Genomic DNA, 12,170 nt, shown 5'->3' on the forward strand with positions numbered 1-12,170 from the left:
ATTTCCGATTATTTTGTTGCTCATCAGCTGGATCAGTGTCTCTTTATGTCTCCCTGCTTTGAAGTCCTCCTCTTTTTGTCTTGTCCTGAGTCCCTGCTTATCTCTATTTCACACACACATCCTCTCACACACACACGCCCTCCCCCTATTCTCCTCTCGCCCTGGAGGTGTGTGAGGTTGTGGGAGCATGTGAAAGCCGTCACACAGGGAGAGGCTCATGTGTTCCTCATTTGAAGCCATTCGCCCAAAGCATGCTGTCAGCCTCCATCTGGATATGCATGTGTGTGTGTGTGTGTTAGGGTCGGTGTGTGCGCGCTTGTATTTGTTTACGTGTCAATGACCAGGAGTGGTTGAGGGGAATGTCTGTGACAGTGCTTTTTGCTTGCACTGTAGGAGAAGCTCTATTTCTGAACACGTGTGGGTGAGAATGTGGTTCACCGTTGTGTTCCTATTCAGGCCTCCGAGTCCCCACACCGTGACCACATTCGTGTTTAAATGCGCTCCCTTTGCTTTCATGTTCACTGAGACAGCAGGTTTGAGTGTGGACGGGTCTTGCAGACATTTTTTATGATTTCTCTGGTTGAGAGAAATCCACTGAAAATGCTTTTTTGTTTCTGTGACCGCCACTAAGCACGTTATAAAGTGTCTCCTGCTTTAAAGAGTGTATGTCTCTTTAAGAGAGAGGCGTTTGTAACTTCTAACAGTGTCTTTGTAAAGAGAAAAATAAGTATTTAAAGCGTTTTAATGTTAATATCAAACAACACAGACAACAGAACGCTAACCTGACACTATTTTTTAATCAATTAGCCATTTTAAGAACATATTTTCTGGCTACTTCTGTCCATATACCACAATTAATGGAAAATGATAATTGCACTGACACTGTGAATAAACAGCACCATCACGGATGAGTTCAAACTGAAAAAATAGTCCTAAATTAGCTTAGATGTTTGTTTTACAGTAAATGTTCTGGTCTACTCTTAGCACCCAGCACCATTCCTAATTAAAGACAGCTGTGACCCATATATCTTAAATTGTCATCCAATATCGGGTGACAATCAGCTTTAAGGTGCATTACCACCACCTACTGTGTTGGAGTGTGCATTAATGACAATGCTGCTGTGATAAAGGAAGCACATGTCCTTCAAAATAAAGGCAAATCATGACCTTCTTTAAGGCACACCTTCATGACCCACTCCATAGCTCCACGAACCACTTTTGGTCCTCAACCCACAAGTTGAGAACTGAACATTTAAACAGCCAACATATCCAGTTTTATAAATGTTAATATATGCGAACACAAGCATGCATTTATCAGCCACTTAAGTGGGGAACTTTACCAAAACCTCTCAAGTTTGCAAATATTAACCACAATTCTCAACTACTTGTTTGTTCTAAGTTTGCAGACATGAGCTAAGGGTGCATCAACACCTCGTAGTGTGATTTTTTTTTAACAAATACACAGGCCACAAAAACAGTGATCTAAAAGCATCCCCCTGCAACAAGACGTCTATGAACCCCAGTCTGCAGTGGGTATATGAATAGCAGCAAGTGGCAGGTTGGCGCAGCATGCCTTGTTCCTGAGTGATGCCAACCTCCTCTGGCCTTCCTCCATCACCCACTGATGCCCAATCTGCTCCTCTCATCCACGGCCCATAAAGAGCCTGATGCCGATTAGCGCTCGTCATCGTTAGCCGGGGCTGACATCGATAAATGACTCGGCCCTTATCATGTGTGGGTCACTCTGTTTCTCAGCTGCTGGGCTCCATTTATGAGCCTGATTTGAAACTGTTGTAAAGATGAATTATTCTGATACAAGTTTTATTTGAGACACGTTCAATTGCAATTCATGCATTTTGGCGCCAATAGCCCTCTTTCTGCAACATATTTTACCATGCATTATTACATTCTGGCATTTGTACGTCTTATCATAGACTTCTTTAATATTTGATTTATACAATCTGTTAGCGTTCACAGAGAGTGTATCTGTACTACAGTAAACAAGACTCTCTGCAGTTACTCATATTGCAAGTACACGCTCAGTTGGGCTCTTGTGCCAACTACACAAACACACACACACACACACTCATCCACACAGCGTTCACCGAGCCCCTGAGGCTGAAGGAAAGTGAATCTCCATAATCACATTGGGGGGGGGGGGGGGGGGGGGGGGGGGGATGAGTGGAGGCGAAGGGGCCAGGGGAGGGCCACCGACTTCTTTGACATCTCAGGGAAAGTGACGTTAGCCAAGTCGGTTGCGCAACAGCTGAGCCATTTAGCTAGATGGCACGGCACTTCTGGCCAGAAGGGCCATTTTATATTTTGGTGGAACAGAACTCAAGCTAATGACTTTCACTTCGCTCCGCTGAGCCAGCAGACGGCAGCTGAGGACAGGTGATGCTGCCTCTGACAAGGTGAGGATAAAAGACAGGAGGGACCTGTTACGAGCGTTTTCACACTGTGAAGGCGGTCAGTGAGCCACTTGTAATCTCAGCCTCGTGACTGCACCTTACAACTGTGCACAAATCCTATTTCAATACTCTGCTGATGTACTTATCATGACAAAATCCCATTAGTGACACAAATGCAGTCTTCTTGCATCATAGTGTGCAAAGATGCTTTTAAAAATGAAAGCACCTTTGTTCAGATAATGAAAAATAAAACTGCTGAAAGGTTCCTATTTGGAGTCTACATTTCTACATTGCTACATTCAGTATCTTGATTATGTAACCTCTTGAAACCTAAAAATATCAGCAAACAAAAAGAGCCATATTCTGCTACCTTAAGCAAGCATTGCTAATCATATTAGAAGTTTTTTCCAACAGTTGCTGCATTATCTGACATCAGCTAACATCAATCACAACACTGAACGTTTAGCAACTGGTCTGTTTTTAGTCCCGAGAGTCTCAGTATCAGTCTTTATTTCCACTCTGCTCTGTAAAAACTTGCTCTGCTCTAAACCTTGTGCATGTGGAAGCATAAAGTCAGTATGTGTGTAGTTCTCTTCCTCCCAGGCAGAACGAGGGTCTTAAGATACTCCACGCTGTAGCTTCAACAAGACAGCATAAAAAATATAGACAACAATGAGCTAGTTTATCTTACAGCTGTATAAGCGGTTACTTCTCTTTGTGCTAAGCTTTTGAAACTAATTATTGTGGTTTTCTCCAAAATGACTGGCCTGTAATCTTTGTTTGGCATGCACAGGTTGGAACTGTTAGCTCAAAACATGGTGGATCACATGCAAGCATGCAAACAAGCTGACTCTAATTTGCACCAGATGAACAGTGTGTGTGTTTCTCTACATCTGTGAGCACCCACTGTCATGTGTGCCCCATCTGTGTGTGTGTGTGTGTTGCTGTATTTTTATCCTCTGTTTTTTTGTGAATTCATCATGGGTGAGTGTGTTTGGTGTGTGTCTTGGGAGTTGAGTCCCCAACCCAGCTGTCAGAGTTTAGCCCAGATTGGCCCCAGAAAGAGAGAGATGGAGGGGGAGAACCAGCCAGCAGATCAGCAGGATAAAAGTATTGATCATGTAGTAGTGGGCCAAAACAGGATTTGAGAGTACTACAGTCCATCATGCTCAATTACGCCTGGCCAGATGCTGACCTTGTGGCATTCATAATGCTGAAAAACCATCCAAGGCTTTCTTTCAAACTACAGATTAGGGTCAGTGATGTACAGTGGGGGAGAAAAAAGGTTTGTGTTTGGGACTTGTGATGGAGGCTAGCGTCATCCTCTTACCTGGCTCAGAGTTTATTGTGTCCTCTTGATCAACGGCACAAACAAGCCGATTACTGAAAACATTTGCCTTGATAATGTGTTGCTTATCAGATAAGCTTATGAGGAAAGAGGTGATTTTTTTTCTGAACAGGAACTGAAACAAAAAGCAAATCTACATCTTTGCTTCTGCAAAAAAAATTGCAATATTTAGAAAGATAATCCAGATAATTATAACACCAGTCTTGTTTTGATTCCTTCCTTCCCAATGGATGTTAAGAACTGGAAATGCATTACAAAAGATTAAACAAAGGCTGACTAACTGGGTGTTTCCAGGGTTGTGGTTTAGGTTAAATCTAAAGAGTGGTTGCATGAGTATGACAACAAGTCAATGTGCAGATACATGAAAGGCAATATGCCAATAGGGATACATGTATGGCAATGCAGGGGAATGTAAGTGTTGACACAAAACTGGTGACACAAAAGCAGCACGAAATTGGTGATATGGAAGCACTGAGCGATACATAAAGTGGCGGCACGGAAGTGGTGACACGTTTGTGGTCACAGGCAAGAAAAGTGATGTGCATGTGACACGTCATACATCTACTGATGTACACCACAAAATATGATTCAGTGATTACTTCTGGTTTTTGCATGGAGCTCCCCAAACAGACCAAACTTCCTTCCTGATTTTTTGCAGTCTCACTTAAGTCACGTACCTGCAAGCTGAATATTAATAATGATACAATATTTACTGTTGAGTTATGGATGTAAATGCACTGATGTCATGTTTGGCTTTGCACTCTTCTAAATTCGCTCAAGCTGTACCAGCTCTGTGCCTAAATGTACCATGTGTGTGTGGCTTATTGTTGGACTGCTGCTGCTCCTCTACTAATGGGATGCTTTTACTGCATCCCCTGTGGACAAGGTGTTTGTCAGACCACCCACTGCTGAATAAGAGCGTACTGCAAACATTTGACTTAAGTCATCTTTCTTTTAGATTTACAGCTAGTGTTACGTTTCCAGTCAGACACTCAGATTTAGACAATTACTCTTAATGTGACAATAAAAGAAACAAAGAGAAAAACTATAAAACCAGACCAAAGCAGTAAAAAAAGGTATTATCCCTTAAGGAAACACAGCTTTGTTCTTGACTTCATGACAATGCTGTTTTGATGTTCTCATAAAAGCTCAGAGCAGCGTTTTATCCTGCAACTCAAGTGGAAAGACGGAAATCTCCCTAGCTGAAGTTTTCTGTGTGTGAGCGTTGTTGCGGCTCCCTCCATCAAACAGATGTGGCTTCTTCTTCTCCATCTCTCAGCCCTGTCCGACCTCTTCCTCTCAGGTTCTTCTCCACTCTTGTGGGAATCTACCCGTAGTGCACTGTGAGGAAATTGCCCCATAATGAATACAGCGCTTCTACATTGGTGTACGGCCGCAGGCGGAGACCAGACCGGCCGCTGAAATATTCACAAAGCTTTATTAACGCCGTTATTCCTGGCAGATGCACCGCTCGTAGGAGCAGTTGGCTTTAATCGGGCTCTGTCACTGCTTTATTCTAATGATGGAGAATTATTAACTATCAGGAGAGAGTATGCCTCACTATCTCTCACCCATACTCACAGAAATACTTAAAGAGACGTGGCAGCTAGGAAGTTCAAGTTTGGACAGAAAATCTATCTACTTAGACCTCTTAAAGCTCCCATTAGGAACTTTTAGATCATGTTGATTCTGGCCCCCTAGTGGACAAAGCAGTACCTCTGATCTCTTTGCTTATTTTGCCCTGTACAAACGTTATCTGCTTTAGACTTTACAAATAACAATAGGCATCGTTTCATTTCGTAGGTCATAAAGTGCCATCAATATTAATTTCAGTCTATTTTGTAAGCTAATTGAGGAACGAAGGGGAAGATTTGGCGTTACAAAGGGAGGTATTTCACGCTGCAGATGGTGGAGACCAAAAACGGAGCAAAAGAAGAGTTCGCATCAAACAGATGCTCTTAAATAGAACTCTATATCACCGTTAATGTTGCTATTTTTACTTTGTTTCCTCTAAATTTGAGATACGTTATTTGTCACTCGGTTCATTAGCTTCCTTTAACTGACAGGTGAATCAGACATGGGTTTACCAGGATCTTGATTTGTGTCCCAGTTTGACGTATGAAGGTGAAAACATTGGATTCTTGAAGTCTGTACAGAGACAGAAATAAGCCACTCTTCTTTTCTCTTTCTCGCCTCTCTCTCTTATGTCAAACTAATCATATTTTCTGGGCAAATTTAAAGAAGTAGGTCAAACACATAATGTATGGAGCTCCTCACGCCTTCTCTCCTCCATGTTATCTACCTCTCTCTCTCTCTCTCTTCCTCTCTCTCTCTCTCTCTCGTTAGCAGTTTGGTTATTCTCGGTTGGACCTGCCGAGCGTTTTCACCGTTTAGCACCGATCTCCAGGTTTGGATTGAGGTTACATCACTCTACATCAGTGTACGTGTGTGTGTGTACGTGTGTGTGTGTGTTTGTGCGAAGCTCTACGCTACTGCTGAACTGGGTCGTGGGTAACACGTTGCTATAGCAACTGCTGTTCGCCGGCCCTGGGGCGAAGAACTGCTTTTTTTTTTTCGCTTACACTTTCTCTCCTTCTCTATCTCTCTCTCTCTGTTCTTTCTTCACCTTCTTTTCTCTTCTTCCCTTTGTTTTTCCTCAATCTCTCGCTCGGCTTCACCTCTCTCCGATTCCTCGCTCATGCCATCCTTCCCCTCGGCTTCTGAAATTCCCTCTCTCTTTTGTCTTTGTGGAGGAAACACAGAAAGAGCAGGCCTCTATTATCTTTTTTTTTCACTTGACTGTCACCCTCAGCTGCAAATTGAAATTCTAATTTAAGCAGTGGGACATTTTCTGGTTGTTGGAAGCACTTTTGGAAGGAGAACAAGCTCCAGCAGCAGGGGGTTTAATCCTAATTGCAGCTCTTGTCAGTCAAATTATTCCTCTTTCTGTCACTTGATAAAATTAGCAGACTTCCCCCGTGCTTTCTCATTGGCCGGGCAGACTGTGAAACGCTCCCACAACCTGATGCATCGTCCTCGGCCTGAGGTTGCTGAGATGATATATGATACAGCATTGTAACGTGAGCTGAACATATTGTCTAAGCGATTAACTCCAGCTGGCTCACTGTAAGTACAGTGTGGGCATGCGGCCGTATTTTAGAGAGCAGGGAGCGAAGAAGAGACAAGAGGTGGCGAGATGCAACGAGGTATAAAACGAGAGCGACCGGCTTGGCCTTCCCTGTGTCACCTAAATTCTACTCTAATGAATAGTCCATTGATTTCCATTAGGGCCGGCTGGAGCTGACCACTCCGGCCTGTCTGGTTCCCATTAGCGGTCTTTAGAATACTGAAGCTGACAAACGGTTGTAGCCACAGGCGGACTGGATAATGGGCCCGTTCAGTGTTTAAAACAGACCTGGGAACTCATCCGTGAGGCTGCACGATGAGGGACGAGGGAAAGTAGAGTTTACAGCAGAGTTATTTAAAGCCCTTTCACTCCTGGATTAATCTTAAAGTCTTTCTTGAGAAAAGAGAGATAAATCTGGTTCTTTATCCTTTAAAAGAGTGAAAGTTCATGATAGCGCCACCTGAAGATTTGTGCCTCTCATTTCAAAAAGCAGGATTATCACGTCACTTGGGAGGTTTTGTTCTCCTCTCTAAATAAGAAAAGACAGGCGGGCTAACAGACTGAATTACCTGTGTAGATTGACCTTTTATAGCAGATGGAGTGTCAGTGCAGTCAGCTTTCTAACAGCCTCCCGGTCGTCATTGTATCGACCAATGAGTCCATTGCAAACCCCCCTCCCTGGAGGCCTGGCCTGTTTCTCAGCTCAGGATTTTAGAGCCATCCAGCCTTATCAGCCGCACCTCTCCATCAGCCCCGCTTCCTTCATTAACATTAATAGGATTTGGATCCATTATGCAACGAGCCTCCGCGCGGTTACGCAACGCAGAGTCTTCAGCAGGAGCAGCGGCACACTTCAGAGCAGGGGAGTTGCAATCTTAGATAAATAGTTTGGGCTTTTATTCGCTCAGTGTGTTCGTACGTGACCCCGCACAGAGGTCAGGAACTGGACTCGAAAAAGTGGGGCAATGGAAGAGACACAACACAGCAGGTCTTATCAGAGAAAGGCTTTCGTTAGGAAGAAATCAAAACTTCACAGAGAAGAGATTAGCTTTAAGATTTGAATTATGTGAATTACAGCTGTTTGGAGGTAAAGCTCAATCATAAAATCTGTCGTCTGTTTTTAAATAAAGTTTCAAACTTTCAGGCTTTTTTTTAAAAGTCAAGTTTTGTGGAATCAAATTATAAAAAAGTTCAAACTGTTTGTTGAAACATTTTGTATTTTTCAGCTTGGTAACATTTTTGTGTCAACAAAAACTTTAAATAAAGTTTCAAGAAAACTTTATTTAAAACTCCAGTAAGGGTTTTTCAACTGTGACCCATGAACGCATCATTAGCAGCATGATTGATCATTTCTTTGTAGTTATTTTTGGTGACGGGGGGTAGGCGTCACTGCTCTCACAGGAGCTTTAATGTTTTATATGTTTATAGTGAATTTCTACTTTGGACCACAGAGGTGCTCTAAAGACTTGTACCAGCAGGGGAGGGGGATATCGATAATTCATCCACTACACCATGAGGTGAAAATCAATCTACTCTTTTAAACTCATCAATAACACCCGTCCACGAGCGTGTTACACTAACATGTGTTAAGAGTGTGGAAATAAGTCAGCTACATGTTCTACCTTCAATCACGCAGACGAGGCTTCACAAATAGAAACCATGTAGATTCAACTTCAAACTTCTTCTGAACATGAAATAATGATGCTCCAGCTCCACGGTCGCCAATTGGAGCAGGTTGTCATGGAAACAGCAAAGTGGCAGAAGACAGTTAGTTTTTTTTTTCCTTTTATTTCAGAGTTACTTCCTGCTTTTGCTGGAGGAGCTATTTTTATGGCGTTACATAAGATGCAACTCTTGTGTGCTCAATACAATGTGTTATTTTCCCCTCCTCTCTGCTCCTCTTTGTGCTTCTGACTGTGACGGGAGCAGAACGCAGCGCTCGCCCGTGCTGTCCCATGCAGCTCACAGTGCAGTTGGGTGAAGCTTTGCATGCTTCTGCAGCTAATGGAAATCCAACTTACTAATTCAACATCGTAATTCGGTTGATTCTGCTCGAGCACACGGTAAAATTTAAGGACAGTCGTTATTAATTCAGTGATATGAAAAATGAGAAATATGAGAATGTATGTATAATGTGCAGGTCAACTCAGGCTCATCTGCAGGAACTCAAAGCAGTATTTTAAGGGGATGACTCCAAACAAGTGCAACTTAAATGTCATAGCTGCATGCCCTAGAAAATAACAGCATCACGTCATGAGTTATTCATACTTAAAAAAGGAAAGCTTGAAATGTTTTTAACACAAAAGGGAGATAGTTGTTTTTTTAACCAGCACAGGATGAGAGCATGTAGCGCAGCTTACATGTAATATTCAGCACTCCCAGCTGAGCTCAAAGTGAACGCACACTAACTGTGAAAGATGCTATGATTAGCCGCTCGACATGCCTGACAGGGAGAAGTGCAGTTCTCTCTCTTGTAGAGTCGGGAACACACACACACACACACGCCTGATTTATCCCTGGCAGTAAGATCATCAACGCAGGTTCTGTGTTGAGGAAGAATCAAACAACAGTGGAGTAAAGGCCGCCCAGTGTTGCAGCGAGTGTCATCACCAAAGCTGATCTATGATGCTTTACAAGCAAGCATGTTGCAGCGGTTTGCTCTGCTGACTCCAGCTCACTTTAAGAACACTCAGTGATTCACATGTGACCTGGATAGTTTGCACACAGGCGCCGTTTTCCATTTAAGTCATGCTTCAGTAGGGAAGTTCAAACAATAAGATTGCCTATCATTGCTGTAACGATGCTCTTGTTGTCTCCCCCTGCAGGATGCTTTGAGTGCTGCATCAAGTGTCTGGGCGGGGTGCCCTACGCCTCCCTGGTGGCCACCATCCTCTGCTTCTCAGGCGTGGCTCTGTTCTGCGGCTGTGGCCACGTGGCGCTGACCGGCACTCTGACCATGCTGGAGAACCACTTTTCCCGGATTACCACGGACCACGCCACCCTCGCCATGGTGTAAGTCCTCAGTGTGGTTAAAAGATGAATCATTCATGAGCTTTAAGTGCTAAAGAATTAACTACCACTACCACTACTGTTGTCAAATCAGTGGTTCATCCTCTTTTCTCATCATGTGTATGCAGGATCCAGATCTTTCAGTACATCATCTACGGCATTGCCTCCTTCTTCTTCGTCTACGCCATCATCCTGCTCGCCGAGGGCTTCTACACCACCAGCGCCATCAAGAAGGAGCTGCAGAGCGACTTCAAGACCACCGTTTGCGGACGCTGCATCACCGCCTTCGTACGTCAAAACTCAAGCAACTCCTGCAAACTAACACACCCACTGAGCCGGTTACACTCAAGATTAAAGCATCCGCGTGAGATTGAATTACTGTGACGAGCTGTTTGTGCCGTTATTGTGTGAAAGGCTTGGAAAAAATGAACACAGCACAGTGGGATACAAGCTAGGTGAAAGGTCAGCGGTGAAGTGTTGCAGAGGCATAATCTCACACCTCCACCACGCAGTTATGCTCACACACACACACAGATACACAAACACTCAGAAGCCTTGGGGGCAACTCTGGCACAGTTTGTCCTTTCCAGCCTGATTACGCTAATTGCTGCAGATGTCCAGTAACATTAGCTCCCCCTCGTTGTTTATCTGTGTTGTGCTAAGGTCTCAAAGGAATATTATTAACCTTATTTTTTTCTAACTTCTGTTGTGACAGCTCACACTGACAAATTTCTAAATATATCCCACCTCTCCATCTCCTCACCGCAGTTCATGTTCCTGACCTACATCCTCTTCCTGGCCTTCCTTGCCATCTTCGGCTTCACAGCGATACCCGTCTTCCTCTTCTTTAACATGTGGAATACCTGCGCTGCCATGAGGTCTCCTGACTCTAACATCACCGCGCCCGACTCCATCTGTGTGGATGTTAGGCAGTATGGTAAGTTAACTAAACAACACACCTGAGAAATCAGCAAGTTTGTGACACTTTTGTTACTAAATCGTTGCTCTTTCTGTGCGCCTGTTTCTTCAACTGTCCTCATTTATCTTTTATTCCTCTGGTTAGCAGCTGCTTGGTTGTTTCTGCGTCAGTGCTGTATGGTCCTCCCTCGCTGACGTTAATTATCTGACACATCGAGGAATGACAGCCTCCTCCTCCTAACAGATTTTTGCAGCTCATCCTCACGTCATCAAGGCCAGCTTGTCCTTTATGATATTTGCTCCTGCTCTGTTCCTGCACACCTGATCTAATTAAGGGTGACACATTTTTATTAAAGCTTAATTGGATCAGGTGTGCAGGAGCTGAACTTGTAGGACAGGTGGGCTTTGAAAACTGGGTGTTTTGACAGTTAAAACACATCCTAATTACAGAGCATCATCCTCATGTCAGCTTACTGGGTGTTAACTGGTTGTCTTATACAACTTATGAGTCACCGACTTCAACTTTGCCTTCACAAAACAGCTTCAAAATATTATTAACCTTCACTAATTGGTTCAGAGCTGCAGTCCTGTACCTTTTGAGCTTGCTTAGATATGACACCTCATGTGTGTAACTACTGGTTCAGACTTTTGCATGAAGAAGCAACACACACACACACACACACACACACACACACACAGCAATGCCTCCACTGTTTCTAAAAACCACCTGCTAAAAAAAGAGCAACCTGCTGCATGTCCCAGAGGTATTTTTCTTTTTAAAACTGAAGTGAAAGGGATCAGCCTGCACACTGCGCTCCACGTCTTCAAAGTTAAAAAGAACTTCCTCTGATCAAGGCAGGTGTGCTCCAACATGAAGGCTCGCCCCGACAATAAACACTTTAAACTTTGCACATGAAAAGAACTTCTCAGCACTGTGCACAGTGTTCTGACAGAGTGGGAAGGAGTTACCTGCTGGGCAGCAGAATATACAGAGAAGCAAAAACCTTATTACGTTATCTTTCAGAAGCTGCATCTCTCTTAATCTGACTTGTAGTAATGATAGGCTATTTTCTCTATCTCTTTTACACTGCAAAAACTCTAAATCTTACCAACTGAACAAGTCTCATTTTTAGTCAGAATATCTTATCCCACTTGATTTAAGATAATCTTTTTTTCCTTGTTTTTGGAGAGGCATCTCTTCCAGTGTAAGCTAGCTTTTATGAGCTCCCATAAGAGACTTCCTATATTTCTTCACAGTTTGCTTTATTCGCCACAACAAACTATAACTGTTATATTGACAGTGTGAGTGAACATCCTTACTCTGATTTGCTTTTAATGTCAGTGTCTACAGAAGAGG

General features: G+C 43.4%; 1 protein-coding gene across 2 annotated transcripts in view; it reads left to right on the forward strand.

The window, feature by feature from the left end:
* LOC117808193 (neuronal membrane glycoprotein M6-b-like) overlaps positions 1–12,170 on the forward strand; it is a 34,743-nt gene that overhangs the window by 17,881 nt on the left and 4,692 nt on the right. For both annotated transcript variants that reach the window (XM_034677768.1, XM_034677767.1), the window contains exons 2-4: positions 9,712–9,898; positions 10,024–10,183; positions 10,664–10,832. In XM_034677768.1, the coding sequence (XP_034533659.1) occupies positions 9,712–9,898; positions 10,024–10,183; positions 10,664–10,832 (516 nt within the window). The remainder of the gene's footprint in view (positions 1–9,711; positions 9,899–10,023; positions 10,184–10,663; positions 10,833–12,170) is intronic.

This window comes from Notolabrus celidotus, chromosome 24, assembly GCF_009762535.1.
Source record: "Notolabrus celidotus isolate fNotCel1 chromosome 24, fNotCel1.pri, whole genome shotgun sequence".
Lineage (NCBI taxonomy): Eukaryota > Metazoa > Chordata > Actinopteri > Labriformes > Labridae > Notolabrus > Notolabrus celidotus.